Source organism: Ascaphus truei, chromosome 1, assembly GCF_040206685.1.
Source record: "Ascaphus truei isolate aAscTru1 chromosome 1, aAscTru1.hap1, whole genome shotgun sequence".
In the NCBI taxonomy this organism is placed as follows: Eukaryota; Metazoa; Chordata; class Amphibia; order Anura; family Ascaphidae; genus Ascaphus; species Ascaphus truei.
Window position 1 is genome coordinate 95648673 of NC_134483.1, and position 26866 is coordinate 95675538.

At 45.8% G+C, this 26866-nt stretch overlaps 1 protein-coding gene across 5 annotated transcripts in view; it reads left to right on the forward strand.

The window, feature by feature from the left end:
• RASGRF2 (Ras protein specific guanine nucleotide releasing factor 2) overlaps positions 1-26866 on the forward strand; it is a 331487-nt gene that overhangs the window by 254546 nt on the left and 50075 nt on the right. For all 5 annotated transcript variants that reach the window (XM_075592338.1, XM_075592348.1, XM_075592358.1 and 2 more), the window contains exon 18: positions 22166-22272. In XM_075592338.1, the coding sequence (XP_075448453.1) occupies positions 22166-22272 (107 nt within the window). The remainder of the gene's footprint in view (positions 1-22165; positions 22273-26866) is intronic.

Here is a 26866-nt window from a genome sequence, read left to right on the forward strand (position 1 = left end):
TGTCCAGTGGACCCTTGTCAGACCTGGCTAATAAAGGAAGCAGTGTTAGAACGTGCACCTTCCATTCTTGAAATTGCAAACCTCCCATTGTCTTCAGGCTTTTTACCAACCTCACTAAAGGAAGCATTCATTTCACCTCTAGTAAAGAAACACTCCCTCGATCCACTGAACAAAGATAACTACCAGTTTCTAGTGTAACCCTTCTTCCCCCCCCAGACTCATCTGCCATATCTAGGGTGTGTGAGGGCGGATTACATGTACTGGGTGATGTGTACCTGCGTGGAACAGGAGGACCTGAGTCTCCCGCGCTGGTGTGGGGGATAACAGGACCAGGCTTCTGGGGTGATAGCCTCCATTCTCTAGTGGTGGTGCAGCGCCTCCATCCTCTATACCTTCCCAGTGTATGGGGTAGGACCCGTATGGAAGAGTGACCCCCGGTCCCAGGGTAGATGCTCCAGAATCACACAACAGTCTTTAGTAAAAAGGTAATGTCTCTCTTTATTGCAACAACAACAGCTGCAGCAACAACAGTAATCTCCACAGCACACACGACCCTCCACTCTGTACAGGCCGTTCCTCCTCTCCTTCCCTCCAAGTGTGCACTCCGACAGGATGGACTGTGGTGGGGCCTCAATACCCCACTGCCCACCTCAGAGGGTATCCTCTGGGTGGGGGGTGGATTCTCCCCATCACCCCTTCATCGGGGTGAGGGGCATTGGTCCACCTGAACTCGGCTCGCTCTCCAAATGTAATAGGCCAGAGTTCTCTCTTGCTTGCTCGCTTGCTCCCAGGACGGAGCTTGGTCTACTCCTCCAACTCCCAGGACAGAACAGCTCCAGAGCCCTATCAGAACGGACTCCAGAGTAGACTAGACTAGACTAACTGTCACTTACAGGAATGGGCTGCTAAATAGTCTTAGCCCCACCCCTTATGATGTCAGCATGACCTCCCCTCTGGCTCATGCCTGCAGCAGAGTCAGGGGCCTGCATCTATCACTCAGGGCAGGGCTTGAAGGGGGGAAAACCCATGATTACTACTGGCGCCTGCCCTTAACAGGACTTACCTCAGTAGGAGAACGATATGTATAGCCTGTGCTGTTTACAGGAGGCTACACTAGTATTCCATTTTTAGCTAAACTCATTTAAAACTAGCCCTAAATCTGCTAGTGAACTACCTAACCAGATTTAATCTGTTGGCGACCCTGATAGTTATCACTGACTTTCTGCTCAACGCTGTAGACAAAGTGGGCACTGCTCCTCTGATCCTTCTCGACCTGAGCATGGCTTTTGACACAATTGATAACACTCTTTTGCTGACCAGACTTAAATTGGATGTTGGGTTGAGAGGTAAAGTGCTGGACTGGTTCCAGTCCTTTCTTAGTGACTGTAGTCATAAAATCACCCTCAAAGAGAAATCTTCAAACACAATACCGCTAATTTGTGGCATCCGTCAGGGATCTGCCATCTCCCCGGTTCTATTCAATATATACGTGAAACCCAAAGAGGACATTATTCGGAGAAAACAAATCCAGTTCCATCAGTACGCAAATGATATCATCATGGTGAATGGTCTTAATAATTGCTTTAGTGATATCTCTAATTTGATGACACTGAACTTGCTACAACGTAAGCCTCTAAATCTGAGCTTGTCCCGATAGCCAGTAAAGCACAAACACATGCTATGAATAATGCCTTCAACAACCTAATAATCAATGAAATTTTGAATAGTTATTCAGGAATATATGAGCTAAACATCCTGCACTATGCTATATCTGAGTATGAAATTGTCACAGAGTTAAAAAACAAAAACGAGGTGCACCTAGAGTGTGTTCCTATGAAGTGGATCTGAGAGACCTTCAAATGTTGTTATTTGTTTTGAAAACAAACCAAGGAACTATTATTATTATTATCCTTTATTTGTAAAGCGCCAACATATTCTGCAGGGTTGTACAGTAAGGGTACAATGTGACATCAATGACATAAACTGAATGACATACAAGTAAGGACAGACAACCCAAACAGATGCAGAAGGTAATGAGGACCCTGCTCTTGAGAGCTTACAATCTACAGGGGATAAGAGGCAATGTTGAAACAAAGGGTAAAGTGGCTGCTCATTGTGGGGGTGGAGTATGCCTCAGGATGGGGTATATCACTGCTGGATCTATTAAGGTTTGGGGTGTGTTAATGTTAGGGGGTGTTGGATAGCATGGAGTTTGGTCCAGCTGCACAGCAGTTACCAAATAGGGCTGGTAGGTGGATGTTAGCTGTATGCCAAATAGGCTTCCTTAAAATGGTAAGTCTTAAGAGAGTTTTTGAATGTCTGTAAGCTGGGAGAGAGTCCGATGGTGTATGGTAGGGAATTCCAGAGCGAGGGGGCAGAACAGGAGAAGTCTTGTAGGTGGGACTGAGAGGACGTAATGAGGCAGGAGGAGAGGTGGATGTCATGGGCAGAACGGAGGGTGTGTTTTCAGGATATATTTGGGGATGAGGACTGAATGTAAGGGGGAGCAGTGTCGTTGGAGCTTTTTAAGTCAGAGCTAGGGTTTCAATTTAATTCTAGAGGGTATGGAAAGCCAGTGTTTTTTGTTGCATCATGAGTGAAAAAAGGGCGTGCTTGAATGTGAAGAATGAAGGAGAGGGCGGAGTTGAGGATAACAGGCAGCGGGATTGGTATGTTGCTGAGATTGTGGTATTATTGGCAATGGGTCTAAAGTCTCGCAGCAGACAGAAAACTGGTGTATTGGTTGGGCTAAGTGGTTCTTATCTGCAGTCAATTTCTGTTTGTGTTTTTATGAATGTGTGTGTCCCTGTGTGATGAACTTAGCATGTCCCTTTTGCTGTGTGGATCCCAGGTATTAAAGCTGTAGACCAAGCAATATCATACATGTGTGTGTTTTTTTTTTTAATCAGTTTTGTACTGTGAGAAAATACTTGTTGCATTTTTTTAAAAATAACTCTAAATCACATTTTTAATGTATTATAATGTAACAATATTTTTTATTTCTATAGCAACTATTTACAAAGTCACATCCCCCTCCTCTTCTGAAGCAGGCTCTGGCACACCCCTTTTTGAGCCCTGCCCTCTCTCTAGCAGTGCACCAATTGTATCTAGTGACTGCCTGGTCACATGATCTTCCCCACAGAACATTGCATCTTTGGTCCTCTTAGGCCCCGCTCACAAAGCACCCTACACCAGCGGTGCGCAAACTGTGGGGCGCGACCCCCAGGGGGGGCGCGACACTGCCGACGGGGGGCGCGGGGTTTACAGAGGCCCCGCGCGCTTCCCGAAGGCACTTAAATTAAGTGCCGGGGGAGCTGCAGGGCCTCTGTAAACCTAACTTACCGTGGCTCCGGCGGCTTCCTCCCTGTGTCGCCATGGCAACGCGGCGTCAAAATGACGCTGCAAGGTCATGTGACGTCACGTTGCTATGGCAACGTGACGTCATTACGCCGGAGCGCGGGTAAGTTGGGGTTGGGAGGGGGCGCGGGAGTGAGGGGACAGCCGGCAGGGGGGCGAAGGGAAAAAAGTTTGCGCCCCCCTGCCCTACACGACGTACGCGCGCTTACGTGCGTGCGCGAGCGGTCGTCACAGATGCCTGGCGGCCAATGGTAGTGTTCAGTATTGAAACGACCATTGGCTGCAAAGTACGGCGTCGACGCTGCTGCAGTCGCGGGAGTCTTTTCAATCTGTGATCTCCGGCTGAGGCAGCGTGATGTCAGTTTCAGCAGCCAATCAATGTCCAGACATTTACATTGATTGGCTGCTGAAATTGAGACTCGAGAGTGAAGACGGGGGACGGGGGACCGGGGGACGGGGGTGTCCAGCCCAGCGGAGCCTCGGATGGAATCATGTATCATGTACATGACTTGTCAGTACGCCGGATTGCTGCTTTATTATATCCTCCCGTGCTAAAGGGAGCTCCAGCACAGTGCTGAGGGGAAAAAAAACATCATCCATTTGCTCTGCGCCCGTGACAATGCGACGCCGCCAACCCCCCGCCCGCTCTGTCGGATCATTCCATTTGCTGGGGATGATCACACATCACCCAGCAGACGGAGGCGTGCACACGCGGACGCGCATACGCAGCGTCCCGAAGCCCCCTGTGTGAACACGGCCTTATGCTGCACTGACAGACATTTAGTGAATCCCCAAGCCAAATCTTCGCCGATCGGCAATTTAGCTAATTACTTATCATTGTGTGGATTGTATTGATACACATATTAAAGGGAAAATAACATTTAAAAAAACAAACGGCAGCTGCCTGTCTATTCATGCAGACAGACAAAACCACATTATAGGCTTAAACAGTGCAGAAACAAAACACAAATAAAATGTGGACTAACAGGTTTTTCGACCTCAGAGATTATACATTTTTATGTTTTGGCAAAGAGATTTTTGAAATAGGAAGCGTAGCAGCAATTCTCCCCTGTCCCGGTAAGTAAGCTGCAAAATAAGGGTACAGTATATGGTGCACACCATAAAATAAATAAAATTATTCCATTACCGGTGCTCCTGACCCCAGGGAAAACCTGTGAGTGATCCAAAATACGCAATGAGGAAAAAGCGAATCGGGGCACAACGATTAGCTTAAAGTTATCTATTTATTTAAGCCATAAAAATGACGTTTCGACCTATACTCAGGTCTGTCTCAAGTTAAAAGTGCCACTTTTCACTTGAGAAAAGCCTGAGTGAATGTCGAAACGTCGTATTTATGGCTTAAATAAATAGATTACCGGTAAGTAAGCTGACACTGCCTTTAGATTTATTTCCCCACCCATCCCGCACATACAAACTGAATAAAACACTGGGGGGTCCGACATCCTTGCAGTTCAGATAATACACAGTTAAGGTAAATGCATCACAATTATTTTACATAAACAGGAATGCTGTCTCTTTCAATACCCCCGCCCGTCCCCCTCCCTCCCACCCAAAAAAAGAACAGATACAATCACAAATATCTGCGGTTACAAAATGAAAAGCGGAGATAATAATTACTGTAGACAGCATACCATTTTTGCTGGAAGGCAACATTAACAAATAATTGCTCCGTTAACAAACAATAAAAGCAGCACCTGCCGCATCCTCCAACACATTCCTATACAAACAGTTATCAGACCTTTCTGCTGAAAGATGCTCAGATGAGTGTAGGCCTGACGTGCTGTGGGACTTTCACTGGCTCGTTCATTTGCAACTCACACTGTAATTAACGGTAATACCGCAATGATCGCTGCTATAATTAACAGTGTCACTGAACAATTTGCCATATGCACAATAATGAAATAGTTTTGCTAGCACTTATATGAGGAATTCATTTCTGGTTAACTGAAACATTTGACATTTTTCTTGACGGCTTCTATGGGTGCCAGGCCAGTGTGAAAGTGAAAGAAGAGATAACACAGTCTAGTTCGGCCTCCTTCCCCTTCTTTCTTTTCCAGGTACCCATGAAACAATAAAGAGCCCTATTTACTAAGTGGTGCTATTCCATTAGACACCTACCAGCACTGGAAGACACCTTATGACTATTTATAATGATGGGCTTGTGGTATCTTATGGAATAGAACAACTTAGTAAATCTGGGCCCAAATCTAGTTATGACATTTATATTGTTATTACTGCAACCACATACTAATAGAGGTATCTGTAGGAGCGGCTCAGTGAGTAAAGACACTGACAGGCACTGAGTTTGAAGCAGGGGAGCCTGGTTCAATGCCCGGTGTCGGCTCCTTGTGACCTTGGGCAAGTCACTTTATCTCCCTGTGCCTCAGGCACCAAAAACATAGATTGTAAGCGCCACGGGGCGGTGACCTGTGCCTGCAAAATGTCGCTGTAAAGCGCTATGTAAAAACTAGCAGCGCTATACAAGAACATGCTATTTATTTTATTTAATGCACTGCATCATTTCTCTAGTTTCCTTAATCTTATGGCGATTTCTAAATAAGATTTACTCCAGCTTAGACCTGGCAGGTGTATTGGAGCAGACAACAAGGGGAAAAGTGCTGCATAGAGATGAACAATATGATATATCTCATGTGTCATGTAACCCCTCCCCCCTCCCCCACTAACTACTTGATACACTCCAAACGCAAGCTAATGCACACAGGGCAACAAAGGAATCAAAGTGGAATATTGTAGTAGCTGTGAGTTGTACATATCCATGTGGACACAGCCCCTTCCACTCAGATTTGCAGGTGTTGCTATTCTGGAAACCCTTCTCGCATGTCCAAAAGGCTTTTTAAGAAGTGGTTTCATTACGACTCTGCAAATCCGAGTGGTATGACAAAAAAAGCACAAACTCACATTTTGTTTTTTTTGCAAACTCGCTGCAATTCTAGTAGCTCCGTTAGCTCCAAAAGGCTAAACCACTTCACACAACTCACAGAATTTTTCTTCCCACCTCAAGGAGGCGAGATACAGGTGGCACCAGCTCCCTCCGGAGACTGAAATATGGGGAGGAGAGAGAGAGAATATATACCGTGCTGGGGAATTCCCCCTAATCCCTCATATTTCAGGCTCTGCGTCAAAACAAAGCACTTTACAATCTGTGCAGTCCGTCAATTTTTATAGACACGATGTAAACTATGCGATTTGTAATACAGAATACGTCCAGTTGTCAAATGTTAAGGGTAAAAGGGGACGATAGACAGCACTCTGATAGTGTTAAATTAATACAATTGCAGGGTGCACGGAACCAAAGGGGACCCTTATTCCCCTGTATAGTACTAACAAATCTACGTAAGTACCAGCACTCACTGTCTAATAGCTAAATGATGAAAACAGTTGTAATGCAGAATAAACATTTAATAATAAAACGAACCAGAAATAAATCAAATGTGTTTGCAGAAACCAGTGTCACAAATGGGCATGTCACAAAGTGAGGGGTGGGGGGGGGGGGAAAGAAGGAAAAGGGAAAAAAACATGAAACACAAGGAATATACACAAAAAACAGAGAACGGCAAGTATGCTAGGGGGGCAACGTTTCGAGGGACTACCTCTTCATCTGGCCCATTCCCCCTGGTCCAAAAGGTCCCAGAGGTACTTCCCTAAGCCTCCCTTCCCCTATAACTGGTCAAATCAGACACCCCTGAAAATAGATAACAAACATACAGTGTAGGCTAAATACAGCTAAACAGCTAATAGCAGGGCAGCAAGAATCCACTAAAGTCAATGTCAGTAGTACAAGTACCACAAGACCCTGTGGCTCTGCTCTTTGTGCTTCGCACTCCACATGAGCACAAGGAGCAGAGCCACAGGGTTTGATTGCTGTCTTCATACAGGGTTTGATTACTGTCTTCATTTGCTATTGCCATTAACCTTTCATTGACTGTTGTGGACTCCTGGTGCTTCTTTGCAAGCTGCTTTCTTGCAAGCTGTGTTCAGCCTTTACTGTACCATTGCCCACAGTGTCTTGTGGTACTTGTACTACTGACATTGACAGATACAGTAAAACTGTATTTACATACAGTTGCTTGTTCCTTGGCTCTATTTAAAAACTAACCGCCCCAACTGCCTTCCCTGATCGCGCACGCGACCAAAAGCCTAGCGGGGGGGGGGGGGGGGGGCCGCACCCCCCGGTCAATAGCTGTAGCCACCCATGCGGGCTAGGCCAGCTCTATGACCAAGGAGGCGCGAGCTTCCCCCCCCTCTCATAAAAACCCTCTACATAAAGACATACAAATAACAAGAGGACACATATATGGAGGTAAAAGGCCGCAGCTTATTTATTAACACAAATGGGGATAGCGTACCACCTGTCCGCGCCAGAATGCTCAGGGCTGGGCAACGCAAAGGGGGCACCCGGAAGTATGTCCCGGTGACCTGCCCCCTTGCTTCAAACCCCCCGATAACCAGCCCGAGCCACTTCTGGGGAACAAGCACCTACCCCCCCCCCAACTGCCGCCACCAACGGGCCTGTTTAACCCCCTTAAATCAGACCCGTACCGCCATACCCCTTATGACCTCTTCCAAACCTTCCTGTAAATCATTATTAAACATATCCACACCCACATCCGACAACTGTACCCCATCTTCCCTAAACCATCCACTCAATTTAAAACTAAACTGCGGGTGACGAATGACCCAACCCCCACATTGAACCAAGAAATTCCCCACCTTCCTGTTTAACCTCTTCCTCGTCTTGTTAACTCTCCCCGGGATACGCGCACGTTTCCAAACCAACCTGCATATTATCTCGGACCAAACTAATTGCACCCTTGGCCAAAACGCTAACATGCGCGCCAAATCTTGCTTAATCTGCTGGAATAAATCAATCGACCGCAATTTTGCCACATCATTACCCCCAACATGAATAATGATGATGTCCGGTGCCCTCCTACCCCTGGCCCTAGAAATTAGCAGCGGAAAAATACGTCCCCACCGCATCCCTCTCATCCCCCACCACGTTACCTCCACCTGCTCCATACTCAAACCTAAATTCTTTCCGTAGGGGCGCGAATTCGCCCTCTTCCCCGCCCAGTGTACCATTGAACCTCCCACGATCCAAATTACCATGAAATCTGAGGAGGCAAAAACATGGTGGGAAAAAAGAAAAACAACAGCAGAGTGATTACTCTATCGCAACATTCTCCCCTACCAAATCCGGCCTGATGTATGTCCGGTAACTGTCTGACTTCCAGCGCCCAATCCTCCGTATCTTTGCTACCGCGAGCCCAACGCGTGCTGCTTCCATCGCTGCCCCAATGCGAAAAGAATGCGTTCCATACTGCCCCCCTTCTAACCCTTGCTGCTTGAGACACATCCGAAAGACCCGCAAATATTGAAACCTTGACAATGCCCCCCCGTTCTTGTGCACTAACAGTGGACCCCCTTGCTCTGGCCTAATGGCCAAATAATCTTCCAATGCTTTTACTGGGCACACCACACTTCCAGGCAAGCCCTTCAACAAGATCCATGCTCCCTTTCCTTTCTGATCCGTTTTAGACCTCCGTACCAGCAACCTCACCAAACCTTCTCCTAAACTTACGTCAGCCCGCTGCAAGCCACCCCCTCCTTTCTTGGATACACAAACCAATTCACCTGCTTGCAGAGCTGCAAAAAATACTATGATGAATGTGACCTTAAAAAGTACTGCCTCAAAACTGGAAGAGCATACCACGTCTGTGGCCCGCAACAAACCTTCCAAAATTACCGGCGTCACTGGTCTTCTGCCATCCCTGCTAGTTATCCCTTTAACCATGCCTGCTAGCACCTTCCTTACCACAAAACACTTGGACACATCAACCCTACCATTCAGCCTAAGGAAGAACGATATACCCGCCATCTTTCTCCCTATGGATCCACCAGCTAAACCCTTGTCCCTCAAACTCATCATGTGACCCAGCAAAATGTCTACCTCCGAGATCTTTCCTCCCGCCAACCTTTCCGCCTCCCGAAATTCTCGCCAAGCAGCCACATAAGCACCCCACGTACCCGGGGCGAGTGAAGCCTTGATTAAATCAATCACACCTCCGTTACCAGATCCCACAAGTCTGCTGGGCACCGTTCGCCCTGGGTCTCCGCCTCCGGTGCCAACCTCCGAAACAGCTCCATCTGCAAACGTGATAATGCATCAGCAATGTTGTTCTCCACCACAGGAACATGCCTAGCCTTGAAACCTATATTAAGCTGTAAACACCTTAACACAAAATGCCTCAACAGAACCAACACTGGTGGGGACCGTGAACCAAAATTATTCACAGCCTCCACCACACCCAAGTTGTTGGACCAAAACGTCACCTCCCTGTTAGCAAACTTGTCCCCCCAAAGATGTACAGCCACTAGTAAAGGGAAAAGTTCCACAAATGTCAGATTCCTGATAAGCTGAGTCCCTCGCCAATCGTCTGGCCATTCCTCCGCACACCAAGCTCCATTAAAATATGCACCAAACCCTACTGACCCAGCCGCATCCGTAAATAGCTGCAGCTCATCGTTCCGCGCTGGACGCCCCCTCCACAACGTCCTTCCGTTGTAACTCTGTAAGAATTCTTGCCACACCGCCAAATCCTTCCGAATATCTGTTGTGACCTGAATTAAGTGGTTGGGACGCCTTACCCCTGCTGTAGCTGCTGACAAGTGCCTGGAAAACACCCTTCCCACAGGCATAATGCGAGCTGCAAACACCAAATGGCCCATCAAAACCTGAAACTGTCTTAATGAGGCCTTCCTAAGAAGCATGAAATCCTTTATCATACTCTCCAAAACAACTAACTTCTCAGGAGGTAACCTATATTCCCTGTTAACTGAATCAATTACTATGCCCAGAAAACTGAGAGTGGTCGTGGGTGCCACTGTTTTTTCATTCGCCAAAGGAACCCCAAATTCGCGCGCCATGGCTGAAAAATGAAAAAGCCACCTTGCGCACAAATCAGACCCCTGCGGACCAACGAAAAGGAAATCATCCAAATAATGTATGATCCCTGCTGCCTGCACCCTTTTGCGGACCACCCACTCCAAAAATGTGCTGAATGTTTCAAAATAAAAACAAGACAATGCACAACCCATAGGTAAACAAAGGTCAACAAAATAACGCCCTTCCAACATACAGCCCAATAAATGAAAATAATCTGGATGTACCGGCAAGAGTCTGAAAGCTGACTTAACGTCAGCCTTCGCCATCAATGCCCCCTGCCCTATCCTTCCCACCAAAGCCGCCGCTTGATCAAAAGTGGCATAGCTTACAGAGCATAAGTCCCTATCTATCCCGTCATTAACTGACGACCCTTTCGGGTAAGACAGATGTTGAATTAACCTGAAAGCCCCCGCCTCCTTTTTCGGAACCACTCCCAACGGTGACACCCTAAGATTTTTCAGGGGCAGGGAAAGGAAAGGACCCGCCATTCTGCCCAACTCAATCTCTTTATCAATTTTTTCTTTTGCCACATCCCCGTTCAACCTGACCGACTTCAAATTTCTCTCGCCCCCCGATCCCTCCTGATACTCAAAGGGGATCCTGAATCCTTCCTTAAACCCCTCTCGTAATAAGCTAGCTGCCCGTCTATTGGGGTATTTTTCCAGCCAAGGCGCCATTGCCTCTGCTGAAACTGGCGTTCCCGCCTTCCTGAACAGCCTGCTGTCCTGCTCCCTTGAAACCCTTACTATCTTTCTTAAAGCACTTTGATTTGGGATGCTGACCCCCGCACCCAGCGCAAGTATGTTGGAATCTACAATTCTCAAATTTGCATCTTGACTCATTGTAACGCCAACATACCCCCGACTGCTTCCCACCTGCACGTCCTCTCCCTGATGTGCGCACCTGAAAATGCTCCCGCCAGACCCCTTTGAGGCTATTTGACCCACGAAAGGATGACCCCCGTCGCCCTGAAATGTGCTCCAAGTACAAATCCACATCCTTACAATTCCACGTAACCACACCCTTATTAGCTTCCATACTCTGCCTAAACTCCACATCATAGGCCCACCATCCCATACCCCCGTGTTTCTGAAACGCTTTTCTAATCGTATCCTGATACTTAAAAAGCGCCGAGCATAAATGCGGATCCTTTTCCCCCGCAACGCCCGCCAAAATCCCAAATGCCTGCGACCAATTACTGAACGTGCGAGGAAAAAGACGCTTTTCCACATCCTCCTTTTTAGCCTCCCCCTTCTTTTCGGATTTAGCTACCGCTTCATTGTAACCCGGAAGCAATGACAAAATCTCAACGTAATCACCCGCCCAAATCTTTTCCTTTTCTTCCTTTGACAAATGCACGCCTAAGGAACGTGATATGGTCGTACATGAGTCCCCATAGGCCGCATCCGGCAGCCTTTTTGAACCTGCCAATGGCCTTCCGAGCCCTGTCCCCTGCCCAGCACCTGAATTCACCACCGGACGCTCACCTAACAAACTAACAACTGCCGTTAAATCAGCTCCTTGTCCCGCCACCTGCACCGGCAATGCTGTGGCCGATGCCAACGCATCTTGAATAACTTTCGGCACTGTGCTAAGGGTACAACCTGCTGTACTCTCCACACCCAAAGACACCTGAGCCAACTCTCCACCCACTGTTCCACGGTTGCTCCCTCCGTCAAGCACTGAATCTGACCCCCCCTGCCGCTCACTTGACTTGCATGCCTCCACTGCTTGCTTAGTGGATAATAACGTTGTCATCGGCAATAAAGCTAACTGAACGCCCTTAACCACCGCACTAATCATTCTTGCCTCGGCATCGCCCGCTAACCCCAACTCCAACACCTGTGGCCCAGGGGAGCTAACAATGCCCGGCAAGGTAACGCCCTTATTTCCCAAACAAGCAACTCTTTTTCGCTTACCCTTCGATGCCCCAGTCCCCAGCGGTGTTTTGAACGCCTGTCGGGACCTGCCCCAAGACCCTTGTCCTCCAAGCCTCTGACAGCAAGCTCAACCCGAGGCCCGGACCGCTTGCGAGCCGTGGACGACGTACCAGCGCCACGAAGCGAGGTCGACCGCGTCCCGGCCGTTCCAGATTTACCTGTAAATGAGGAAGCAAATGTTAAATGCCCCAATTAGGCTAACCTTTATTCCTGAATAAACGCTTATTTTTTTTAATTTTTTTTTAAAAAGGACCAATCCTTTACCTACGTTCTCTTCTAGGCTGGGACCAAACCCCCCAACCTCTTTTTTTTTTTTTTTTTTTATTATCAACCATCCTTTTCCAGCCTTCCTTTCACCAGTAACCGGCTATGGCGAGCATGTCGGCCCCCTCCCAAAATCCCCCTCTTTTTTTTTTTTTTTTTTTAGGGGAGAAAGGAACACTTAGCCACCTACCGCTCGCCTCCATCCATGCTCTTGTTTTTTTTTTTTTTTTTTAAATAAGGTTGGGACCCATGTCCCACCCCTGTTTTTCCAGGGACCCATGTCCCACCCCTGTTTTTCCAGGGACCCATGTCCCACCCTTGGTTTTTTTTTTTTTTTTTTTTATTTCAAGGACCCATGTCCCACCCCTGTTTTTTCCAGGGACCCATGTCCCACACCTGTTTTTCCAGGGACCCATGTCCCACCCCTGTTTTTTCCAGGGACCCATGTCCCACACCTGTTTTTGTGGAGACCCATGTCCCACACCTGTTTTTGTGGAGACCCATGTCCCACCCCTGTTTTTTCCAGGGACCCATGTCCCACACCTGTTTTTGTGGGGACCCATGTCCAACACTTGTTTTAGTGGGGACCCATGTCCCACCCCTGTTTTTCCAGGGACCCATGTCCCACCCCTGTTTTTCCAGGGACCCATGTCCCACACCTGTTCATGTGGGGACCCATCTCCCAGGCTTCTCCCAAAAGTCACCCAGCCTTCAACCAAATAGGCTGTGATTTCCAAAAACTCCGCCATGACATACCCTTCTGCACCACCAACGCTTCCCGTGCTCCGTAACTAGGACCCCCTTCATCACTTGATGATGGCCACGCCTCAGCGCAGGTAGCATGGGAACCGCCCTGTCCTCTCGCGTTTTCACGACTGCCCAAACTTCCTTGATCACTTCCAGCTTTCAGCACTAGTGCACACATCTGCTTCTGAAACCATCCTTCCTCATGGTTGTGCGCCTCCGCCAAAAGCTGCATGGTGCTGACCTGAAAGGACATCGCTACTAGCGCTGTAATTTATCCAATGGCTCGTCAAACACTGGTTTAATTCCACCACCTAAATCCTGCCAGCAAACTACTCTTGAACTCTTGCCTGGCCGATCTTTCCACGAAAACCAGTTCACTTGAATAGACTTAGAACCGCTCTAAAGCTGTAATAACATAAACAATCCCGCATTAATGCTTGTATCTTTAGCACCTTAACACCCCCGACCTCCATCCCTTAGCGCTAACATCCAACCAACCATTGCTGCAATTTTTTTTTTTAAGTATGGTGTCACGGTGTCACCCACGACACGAAAAAAACCTTAGAATTGGCATCCATTAACCACAACCAAGACCAACCTCAAAAGGCGTTTTTTTTTTTTTTTTTTAAATATATATTTTTATTTATTTAATTAATTATTATTATTTTTTTATTTTTTTTTAAATGGACAGCCCCACCTGACCACCTCCCACTGTTTAAAAGAGTGGAAAAGAAAAAAGAGGGGGAAGGAAGAGGGCCAATATCTCCCCAAGGAGGAGGGAGGAGGGGGGGGGCAAAAGCCCACCATTCCAGCCAAACCACCAACAGCCCCCTCCCCCAGCCGTAACAACTGCCTTGCCCGCAGCCCCCCCCAAAAAAACCCACCCCCTGATCATCGTCAGGAGGCAGAACCACATGACACTCATGTTTGCAAAGACCTTCCCTTGCTATTAGCCCAACCGCACGGCTAAGCGTGGGCTGGGCGAGCCTCTCTTCCCCCCCCCCCCAGCCACACAAGCGGCCACAATAGGAGGACAGGAACAGGGCTCGCAAACGGCGCCAAGTAAAAACCTCCTCCTGCATGCCGATGCGCCTTCCTACACGCATCAGCCCCAGGTAGGAGTCACTCTCCTCGTCCTTCTCCCTCCTCCCCCCGCCGCTGCCACCAATAAAACAGCGCGAAAACGAAAGGCAGGACAAAAACCTATCCCTACTCGCAATTCCCTCCCCCCGAACACCGGCAAAACCGGCAAAAACACACGGGGGGGGGGGGGGGGCGGAGGGTCCCTCACCACGAGGAAGGAAGGGAGGTCCCACGCAGGACAAAAAACAACAGCCTTACTTGCAATCCCCCCCCCCCCCCCGGGCAGCGGCAAAACCGGCAAAAGAACACGGGGGGGGAGGCGGAGGGTCCCTCACCACGAGGAGGGAAGGGAAAATCCATCCAATATAAAAAGTAAATCCATGGTAACAATATAACATATCACCATACTGTATTGTTTCCCAAATAAAGCACCAGAGAATATTTATCACAGAAAAGGAATGTTATTGGAAGCAGTCACAGACTTTCCTCTGATAAACAGAGTTCAGCTATTTTGCACGGTTTCTGCCCTAGATTTGCAGCCGGGAGACTTTAGTAAATAGATCCTGGCTCTGCACTTCTGTAACCCAGGTTGTGCTGAAAAGCGGTGTAATACGGCAGGTATAAGCTTATAGGGGTCCATGTTAAAATGGATATGAAGTAAAAGGTGACACTGTGTGCTCATTAGCATGTCATTTCCCAGAATCCCTGGCTTCAGTGCACTGTATGCTAGGAGAGAATGGTGAGAAGCAGGATTACAGAGCTGTCTGAGACATGCTAATGTGGTCACAAGTGATATTTTTATTTGCTGTATACTGTACAGTGGAAGGTTTTGTCCCTTTTTTACGCACCATAACTTATATAATGTGTGTGTGTGACAGGTTAGTTTCACTGCCTAATTACTTTGCATGCGTAAGGCCGAGTCCCCGGTGGCTGCTGCTCCGCGAGCTACAGCGTGCGCGCCACTCACCAGAGCACAGCCCTCTATGGGGCAGGCCCCAGTTGAGGTGTGTGCGTGGCCGCTCAAAGCGCGATGATGGATTTTGTCTTTCCCTGCAGCGACACGGACACATGGTTGACTAGCACCCAATGTTTGTGCAGACAGTGTAGACCGTCATGGGTGCGCCCCCCCCATCATGGCGACACACTCCATCCGTCCATCAAGGCCACGCCCCTCGTCAAGGCCACGCCCCCACGCATCCCATTGCTAACCCTAGACCGCAGATCGTGGATGTTACCTGTGCACGAGCCGCCAGGCGCTCTGACGCGCGTGCAGCCGTGGCCACTGGGGACTTAGCCTAACTGATGGGTCCTGCGCTTAGCTGGTTAAAGCTCAGCCTGAAGTAATTAGCCAGCTCTCATCTGCATCATTAGCAGGTTTTAAAGGCCTAGAACTTGCTGCATTGTGTGGTACCCTGGATCCCTGCAGGACCACGCCGTTACTGGAATCACAGACCCCTTTTCTTGCTTAAAGCTTGAGCCTTGCAGACCAAGGGCTCAGCCATGTTATGGACTGTTTAAAAGGACTATACTACCCCTGCTGAAAGTAAGCTGCTTTGTTATTTTGTACATACGCTGAATGTAAGCTCTTTTTATGTTCTACGTTTAATGCCCAGCGCCAAACCCAGCAGCAGACAGCCCAGAATGATAGGCTGACCAATGCGCTGTTCCGGTCCCCTCGGTCTCCCAGACCAGAACTTCCAGGTAGCCCACCGGTTTTCCTGGGAAAAATGGACCTGGCTGAGGACCCAAAGGCTTTCCTGTTAACCTTTGAAAGGGTTGCCGAGGATCAGAGCTGGTCCATAGATTGCTAGGCAACCACTTTAGCCCAGTGCCCTATAGGAGAAGCCCATACCGATTTTCAGGGCCTTCCAGCAGATCAGGCTTTGGACTAAGCAGGTAAAATCCGCCATTTTGAATCGCTTAGGCATGAACCTAGAAGCATCCCGACAGCAGTTCCGAAACGTGAAATACACCTGTACGGTGAGACCCCAGGTCATAGCTCAGCGCTTACTGGACTTGTGTACTCGGGGGATACAGCCCGAGTAGCACACCAAGGGGGGGATTCTCGAATAATTAGTTCTGGAGCATTTTCTGGGTAAGCCTATACTCCGAACCCACATGTGTCGTTGCCTACTCACGGCAACAGTGTGGTTGGAACCTATTCCAGCTTCACATTGCAAAGCCTGTATAACCAGCCTCACACTGGTGAGACCCACAGGTCGAAACAGCTGTCTGTGGGTAGGTTTTATTGGCTATGCATTTTAACCCAGGCTGTGCTGAAAAGCTGTGAAATACAGCAGGTATAAACTTATAGCAGTCCATGTCAAAATGACATGAAGTAAAAAGGTGACACTGTGCTCGTTTGCATGTAATTGTCCAGAATCCTTGGCTGCAGTAGACGCATTTTCTGCTAATCTATGATGGCGAAAAGCAGGGTCGCAGACCTGTCTGAGACGTGATTGTGCTCACAACATATTTTTATATGCTGTAAATAAAACTGTTACCATGTTAGACATGGCTGGCTGCTATTACAGTATAGCAAGACATTCTCATTTATACAATATTTCAGCAGCTGTCCATGGCTCAAATGTGTTAAGAAATTATATTATCCTTCAGAACAATAAGACTGAAGAAGTGGTGGAAATGAAAGGGGGTTTTATGAAGGGTAAAATAATTGCGATGTAACTCACAATCCATGCTTTTCAGTATGTTTTTTTTTCAGTTCATTTTATTCCTCTACAAATCATTCCTTGGGTATAACAAAACAGATGCAAATAAGGAAGAATTAGGGGCAAAAAGAATGGCTCAAGTAGCTTTGAAATAAGGAAATAACAGGTTTAATACAAGGTTAATGTTGTCTGCTCCCTGAAAGTCTGTACGGTAGATGATTAAAGTAAGGGACTACTCAGTAAATGTGTGCATAATTCTTTCAGTAGTTCGGAAAACTGGCAAAATGTACTCTTTTTATTAGCATCATTTTTTAAAAGATCTGAGAGAGAGACCAATATTTTGTAGAGGTCCCGTTGACTTATTTATCTCCACATAGAGGGGTGAGGTGCTGTATCTGGGTAATAAACTCATTTAAAAATGCAGATATGCGTATTTATTTTTTTCTCTTAATTTGCCCATTTTGAATAGTCAGTAAGTTGTCCTATTCTAGAGCTGGCTACATCACATTCTGAGTTCAATAATCTAGATACCTGTACTGATGGAAAAACAATTCAGAGGGGCTTATTCTAGTAGCTTCGATAAAATCACTGCCAAATCGAACGTTTTGGCATGACCTGGGCACATGATACATAAAGCTTGGCCCCCTGCAGACGCACTTACAGAACTCCCTCCTACTGTCTCTGTACGTTCTCCCTACCTACCAATTAGACTGTAAGCTCCTCGGGGCAGGGACTCCTTCCTTAATGTTACTTTTATGTCTAAAGCACTTATTCCCATGATCTGTTATTTATATTATCTGTTATTTATTTGATTACCACGTGTATTACTACTGTGAAGCGCTATGTACATTAATGGCGCTATATAAATAAAGACATACATACATATACATACATACATACATGACCCTACCTCACGGTCTGACATTTGTGTTATCATGGTATTTAGAAAGAATCAGAAAGCATTACCGCAAGTCCCAAACCGGGAGGTAGGAAAATGCCAATACCGCTCGGGACAGCAGTGACCTTATCTTGGAGCTACTAGGATAGGTCGATTTCACAAGAAATGCGAGTTTGAGCTGTTTTCGACCTCCCTCTCGGGGAGAAGCAGTTCTCGAGCGATTTTGGCATGCTATCCAAGCTCTCTGAATAGCTACATGTGCCAAATCATTCGAGAAGTGCTCAACATGCTTGATGAGTTAGGTATCGAAGCTACTAGAATAGGCCCCATAGTATTTTATTTTGTCTGCAGGACTTACAGTAGAACAGTGGTTTCCAACTTTTTTTTTTTAGTTAAGGAACCCGATAATTATATTGTGAAATTCTGCGAAACCACAACCCTCTCTAATAGCGCGTGTGAGATCATGTGGATTGTAAGGAACCCCAACCCTCTCTAATAGTGCATCTGAGATCAGATGCATTGTAAGGAACCCCAACCCTCTCTAATAGCGCATCTGAGATCAGATGCATTGTAAGGAACCCCAACCCTCTCTAATAGCGCATCTGAGATCAGATGCATTGTAAAGAACCCCAACCCTCTCTAATAGCGCATCTGAGATCAGATGCATTGTTAGGAACCCCAACCCTCTCTAATAGGGTGTCTGAGATCAGATGCATTGTAAGGAGCCCAACCCTCTCTTATAGCGCGTCTGAGATCAGATGCATTGTAAATTCTTCTGTAGTTGGTACAATTTTCAAATTACCTGAAAATTGTAGGGAACCCCTTTAAGGATGTCCAGGGAACTCAAGGGTGCCTATGAACCCTGGATGTAAACGCCCTGAAATTGTCAGGATAACTAATATAATAAACTCTCATTACACTATGACTCACCACATACGTGTGACGATTCATTTCTCTGCCCATATTAAAGCATATGTGGGGCCTGTTCATCAAACTCTAAGTGCATTTATGAGCAGAATGTCCAAATCTGATGAAAATGACCTTTTTATGCATGATTCCTTTTGTCTGTTCTGTGCTAATTTTGCCCTATAAATGGGGCAAATTCGTAAAATTATGTATTCGTGGACTATTCAATAATCTGCTAGTTTCCAGATCACCTGGAACAGCATGCAAAATGGGAGGGAGAGAAGGTGAGAGAGAGACAGTTGACTTGTAGACCTCCAAATAGATTATTTTATAATCCACATGGCTAGATACCTGTGAACACACCTGAGAAATATACTAATTTAAATCATTTTAATGTATTTTACATATTCACATTTGCTGGTTTCCCTGGTATCCCAGCTGTGTTCCCAAATATCTCACCATGTAGAGTATAGGTTTATCTATTTGGAGGTCAGCAGATAGTTGAATTCTCTCCTCCAAAAGCCCTATTTTGTCCACCTGTCGGAGGCGGGATTTCTGTCAGGTTCTGGACAGTATTGCAGCCAATCAACAGAACGAGACAATAGACATATTTACCTACAAATAGATTGAACTATAATACACCTGTAAACGCACCTGAGAAAACCTACACATTTAAATATGTAAAACATATTCAAATTGTTTCAATTATAATTGTTTATCAGGTGTAATCACAGGTATCTCACCATGTGGATGATAGGTTAATCTATTTGGAGGTAAATAAATGAAGTCTTCCTTGCTCTCTTCCTCCTCTCTTTTTCCGCAAAATCCCAATTTCTCCTAACTAGGAAGGTAAGATTTCTGTCGAAATTGCAACAAATTGGGCAAAAAGTGCATGCAAATGTAAAGCCGTGTGTTTTTTTGTTATGCCTAGGTAATTCTTGATAAATACGTCAGATTTTTATTGTGTCAAATTCTATGTTGTTTTCAGGCGATTTTGCATTGATAGTATTGGAGTTAAATAGGCCCTATAAAGTTAATATAAGAATTACAAACCTAATCACAAATAGGATGTGGTCATATTCATTCAGAAAAACGTCTCAAAATAAATGTGACCATTCCTAAATTTGAATGCATTAGGTAGACTACAATAGTATTATTATTAGCTGGTTTATCGGTTTGAGTCTCGATACAAGAGTAATGGCATCCAAATATTATACAAGTAATTGGGCCATACGGTGTCTTTTGCTGCCAGAAGATGTCTTTGGAATATCACTACTTAGTAAGATATGGGAGTAAATATTAAAATGCAGTGAAATGTTTGAGTCAGGGCCGGCTTTATGGTGGGGCCATTAGTACGACTGCTCCGGGCCCGCGCTTACTGAGGCCCCACGCTCTACGCCAGGACCTAGTCAGTTGAGCAGGTGCAGCGGTAGCACAAGAGGGAGCCCACCCAGGAAGCGATCATGGAAGCCGTTGGGGCCGAGACCCCTTGGTTGGGTTCCCTCCAGCGCCACCGCCAGAAGTACCCCACGGGTAGGGCTACGGTGAAGGGAAAAGGCCATGCACGCACTCTGCACTGGGTCCCGCGATTTTGCAAGCTGGTCGTGCTTTGAGTTTTGTGCTTTTGTATAATTAAGATTTAGGCCCAACATGCAGTAGATTAGGTACTGTAGAGCTGTTCACAAGGTTCATAGACTTACTACGGTTTTGAACCGTCATTATAATATTGAGCATGGGGCAAAAGGGTATAATTTAGTCTTGCATCATACATTATAATTAAGAAAATTGCAAGGAAAAGCACACATTGTCTTGGAGCTGTTTATGTACATATCAGATTTAGGAGTAATCTTTGAAGGCAGCAATAAATAATCTGTTCCAGTGAGATGACATATAATCACTGTCAGCCTCTGGCGAAGGCGATAACAGTGTGTGGCCATCTAATTGCAGCTTCCATGGCAGCACATCTTGCTGTGTTTTACATTTCTAACAGTCTGACTTCCTCCAGGGAACCTGACTTCGCTCTTTATTTAAGATCTGTTTTCCCGCCTCAGGAAGTGTTGGAGGTGAAGACAGATTAACAGTGCTACAGACTTCTTCTTATTTTTCTTTCTTGTGTCTCACCTGCTTCTTCTTTTCTCCAAAATAATGATATCAAGTTCCTCAAATGGCTTTGCAATGGCAAAGCGTGGTTAGAGTCACATACTGTACTATAGAAGCCACGCATTGCATCTCTTGACATTGTACAAAGGGATTTGTTGTTCTTGTTGTTGTTGTATGCTATTGCTTCACAGTTCCTCCAGCAACACCAGTTGTTTCTCCGTGCATTACACTCCAAGCAATTTGTTCAAAATTATTATGGCAAAGGTCAACCTGGGAGCCCCAGACTGTAAAACTGCTGGATTGCTGGTTCAAAACATCACCTAATTTATGGCAGAAAACGTGTAATTGCTTGCAACAGTCTTGTTTTGCTATTGTATGTAGGTATATCTTTATTTATATAGTGCCTTCCATGTACATAGCGCTTCACAGCAGTAATACACATAATAATAATATAACATATAATGGGAATAAGCGTGTCAGACATAAAAGTGACATTAGGAGTCCCTGGCTCGAAGAGCTTACAATCTAAGTATAAATATGGTTCTGTTGGTTGCACTATTTTCCACCAGTTTGGCACTCAATATAAGCTAACATTATATAACCTTGAAGTTATGGAAATCATTTCTATAACAAAGATGTGAATGGCAATGCAGCTGGGAACGTTTCCTATCAATATTCATTCATCCAGTAAAAGGGAATGTCTACCCTACAGTACCTAATGCTCAGTAAATAACCACTTGTGTCAAATCACTGGGTATGTGACCCTTCATCCAAGTGTTCAAAACCATAAATATAGGGGTCATTTAATACATATTGAATTATCTGGGGCCAGATTGCTACCAGATTGCTGCCTCAATCCCATTATTTGACCCCCTCCCCTAAGACATTTGCAATGGGATCTAAATTATGGTTCACATGAAAATGTCATTCTGGTTCTGTTACTTCCAATTCTGTATCTTTCGTATCAGAAACACTTCTCCTTTGGGTGACATGCCTGTTACAATGAGAGAGAAAAAAATTGGATTTATGGTGATATATTGTGCGGCCCTCAGATGTGGGTCACTGAACATTAATATTGTTTTTGCCTAATAAACCTTTTATTAATGAGTTTGCATTATTTAACCTTAGACCTGGACAGCTTTGATGTGATTGTTATGTTTTACTTACAGTACAAATACATTGACAGAGACCCTTTATTTTTATTTTTGTGAAGGTTTTAACAACATGGAGAGAATGTGTGACAAGGAGTTCATAATACGCAGAGCAGCCACAAACCGAGTATTGAATGTTCTCCGTCACTGGGTCTCCAAGCACTCACAGGTATTTATGAGATGTCATGTACTCCTCCTGCGATCTATTTCTGATCTTTGATAATGCCAGTTAATACATCAATGGAAAGGGAACTAGATAACTAAATGCAGGATCGGCACAATCTTCATTAAAAGTTCTCAAATTCATCATGTAGAAAATATATATTCAGTTGTTTTAGTTTTGGATGCTTTAAGCAGCAGTAGAATAGTTGTTATACGGAGCAATCAGAGTCATGTGAAGCGTTGCTTCATGCCCATGCTGTATGATGCGGTAGCCAACTCCTGCCTTCAAAGGGCCACCAATAGATTAGGTTTTAAGGATATCCCTGCTTCAGCACAGGCGGCTCATTGATTGAGCCACCTTTACTGAAGCAGGGATATCCTTAAGTCCTGACCTGTTGGTGGCCCTTGCGGACCGGAGTCGGGCACTCCTGCTGTATGATATTAGCATGTTTCTATATATTTGGCGTCATTTTTCTTTTCTTAATTTTTCTTTTAAGGCAGCAATACTGCATTGTGAGTGCCAATAATTCCGTACGTGATAGAAACATGTCTCCTAATATACAATGTAGCCAATGCTATTGCACAAGAACGTGTTTCCGCTGGTGCGAGATTTAACACGTTATGGTGCGATTTGCTAACAAATATAATGAAGCCACGAGTTACAAAATTGAGTGGTTTACACGCTAAGTCACGTGTAGCCAGGTACCCCCTGGGCTACTAAATTCCCTGCCTAACCCGTAAGTCCTGGTACCAGCGCAGGCAGTGTTAAGGTTAATCTATGCCATTGCTGCAGTAGACAGCTCACTTGAGTGAAAGGGGGGGGTGGTGGGCCCAAGGCCGAAGTACTGCCTACAATTGGGGCTCAGATCTGGGACCCTCCCCTGGTAACAAAAAGGGGCTTCAGCCACATTTAGTGGCTCTCTCTGTCTCTTTCACTCCTCCGTGAGAGGTGTGTTCTATCCTCTCCCCTCTGGGGGAGTGGGATGTGTTCAAACCTGAACCAGGGACCTGGTTTCAGGCCTTCCCTCCCACAGGGGAGTGGAAGCAGCTACCCCATGCTCCACCAGGGAGTGTGGGAGATTGGGATAGACCTTTGGGGCCTCAAGCCCTGGGGGTTGAGTCCAGGGACAAAGGAAGTAGAGTGTGCTGTGAAGTATGTTGTAATGCAGCGGTGCGCAAACTGGGGGCGCTAGATTTTCTGGGGGGGGGGGGAGCACGGCAGTTATAGAGGTCACGCGATCTCCCCCCAGGCATTTCAATTAAATGCATGGGGACCGAGCGAGGCCTATATAACACACTTACCTTCCCTTCCAGCAACGCGTTGTCCTGGTAAACCGACGTCACATTACAATGGCGATGTGCCCTTGCATCACCCCGCGTGGCATTTGACGCCGGGGTCGAGCAGGGGGGGGGGGTGTGAGGCACCGAGAAGAGCAGGCAGTGGAGCGCACAGGGAAAAGTTTGCGCACCCCTACTGTAATGTATTGCTGAGTGAAGAATAAAGAACCAGTTATCTGTTTTATACTCTTGCCGGAGGCTGCAGTTCTTAAGGGGGAGGGGAGAGTGTTTTCCACAGGGGACTGCACCTATCCCATTGCTAGGCCCTGTGGGAATGGAGGTGCTGTACCAAAGGAGGAGAGAGCTGCGGATCACCAAAAGCCTGGCATGTTGATTCCCCAACTAACATCGGCGGATGCTCAGGGCCTTCTGTATACATGCAGGTGAGCACCACAACACCATGTAACAGTGAGATCTCCCGTCGGGTGGGAGAACACCGGTTACACACGCAATTTAGTGCCTTACTGCACGTTAACAGGTTCAACATAGGCTACATCTGCAGGGTCCAGTATTGCTACGCCAGGGACATTTCAACAGTTGCTACCCCAGAAGGCTTAATTATGTCTACTTATATTGTGAACATTGGCACATTCAGCTCTTGAGCTTCTTGCAGCGCAATGTATTGCCATGAGGATACTTTAGGGATTAAGGCGTTAATACGTTTGCCGCCTGATTTGTCCAAGAGAAAATAATAGTTGCATAAAGAGAGGTTGGAGCTGTCATGGCCCTTTGGGGAAAGCCCGTTACTTTGAGGATGCCAGCCAAGCATGCAAACAGTCTAACTAATTATATGTGCACTACAGTATATTTGCTTGTGCTGGGTGCTGACAGTTTCTTATCTCTAGTATTTGCTTTGTGGTGCGAGTCCTGGAAGTTAGAAGCAAAGATGTCACATCTTTTATCACTGCAGAAGATCAATGTGACAATGCCTATTGGCTTAATCCTTCGTTCAAGGTTTTCTTGATAGTAGCGTACATTGTGCCTAGACAGTGGATTTGCATGTGGTTAAAGCTACACGTAGCTAGCTGGATGCGTTATGCTCCTAGGATGCATTTGTGAAACACTCGTTTCTATTTTGTCCAGCTTACCAGTGATGCCTTGCAAACCTTTCACAGGACTAAAGAGGTTCAAGTGACTACATATTAAATGTTGCTAGTCCGTCTAAAAAGAAACACAGAAGAAACTGAATGACTGTTTTCAATTACATTGTCAGTTTATTTACACCACTTTTCAGAACCCATGGAATCATTATTTCCATTGGAGGAAATGACAGCCATCTTTTTATATCCCCAAAAATCTGAAAAAGTATAGATATTTCAGGTGTCAAAATCTTAAAAATGTAACCCGTAGAGAACATACACAAAGATGTATTAAAATGAAACATTAGCCAGGCCAAGTTTATATTTCTTACTACATTTTAGAAGACTTCTTTATCATATTGTTTAATGTCACATGCTTTGCATTTATTATAAATTAACTATGGCTCATCCTGGGTGGTCTGACTTAAGAAGTGCATTAAGGATCATATTTACTAAGCAGTGCTATGCCACAAGACACCTTCCCACTTGAATGGGTCATAAGGTGTCTTATGACTTAGCACTGCTCATTATATATGGCCTCTAAAGGTTCTTATGGTAACACATGCTTCCTCTTCTAAACTCGTGGTACAGTTTCACTGGGCTATATTTGTGGGATGAGGGACTAGATCAGCATTGCACAACTCGTGGCCCCAAAAAAACCTTTCACTTAGCTCTGAAGATTCATCTTACATCCTTCTTATCCTATTTAATCATTCATATTTTGCTTTGTCTTTTGAAGTGTTTACTGGGGAAGGCTTTTATTTTAAAAGCCCACGCATAGTGTTGTTAGGGATGTGACGCAGTTTAATATACTGTGGCGCCATATTCCCCGCACTGGAGAAGATTTTAGCCCTATTTATTTGAATGGAAGTGTAATGTTGGTTAATAAAGAAATGTCTTTCGATTCTACGGGGAGGTGTGGCAAAGAAACACACAGATGATCCTGTGGACTCTGGGAAGAAACAGCAAGCAGGAGAAGGGAGTACTGGGGCGGCCTATCTGTTAATCTGGCCCCCTGCATTTAAAATGCTTTGTTCCTTGGGATTAGTTCCTGCACCTTATGCTCAGGGTATAAGATATTGGACCTGTTTTGTTAAGGTTTCTGTTCCTGGATCTTTTATTTGGGGCTCTTAGGGGTCAGTTAGGGTTTTGATCATAGCTGTCTTAATATTGTTGCCATGATAAATCCTCCTTTTTGGCCAACCCAAACTGCTTACATGCAGATTTATAATCCTTCTGTCAAATATCCTTGGTTCTATTGGACACACCAGGATCTAAAGACAAAAAGCCCCAGTGCTACATGCAACTTGACAAATTATATAGTTACATATTTGTCTGTTTATCTTCTCACAAGCAAGGGTCATTTAGTTCAAATCTTTGGCCAAAATATTTTAAGCCTACAACTACATCACGGTAAGGCCTATCTGTAGGTACTAACCCTGCTGCACCTGCAAAGAGCTCTCTGGTCCTTCACAGGTGCTTAGCAAGAACTGCAATTAAAAAGGTGGAATGGGCTCTGAGACTCATTTTAAAGCTTCCTCCCAGCCAACGTTAAATAAAACTATCCTCATGTAACCCTATCCTCTGCACCAGTAACAAATAGAGGGGTAGCCATATTAATACAGTGGCGGCCGCCTTTATCCTCGTGCGGCCATATCAGCGAAACTCTGAAAACCGCGGGCAGATGCAGTATTTGATGCGGTATGTTATGGTATTTTAGCCGCGGACGCCTTTATCCTAGTGCATTGTATTAGCGCTGTCTCGGCATGAATGCGGTGAAGTGCGTGGCATTCAGAAAAAATACCCAAACAAATTCGGAGATGTTGGAGAATAAAAGGGGCCGTGACACTAGGTTAAAATGTACCATTTACCACAGAACTGACTCAAAAAGACACAAACGGCCGTTACGCCATCACGCCATCATGGTGGGATTGTTGCAGAGCCTAGCCCTCACCATCACAAACGTATACAGACCCAATAAAAATAGCGCTTCCTTTTTTGATTACTTTTTTGCCATTCTCAGCGGAATAACAAAGGAAAAGGTGATAGTGGGAGTTGATTCTAACTTGGCCCCTTGATGCGCTGCTGGATAGGCTACCTGGGAAGGGAAGAACACAACACAACAGAACTATAGAAAACATGAAATCGCTACCTGTAACAGATATTTGAGAAACCTAAACAGAG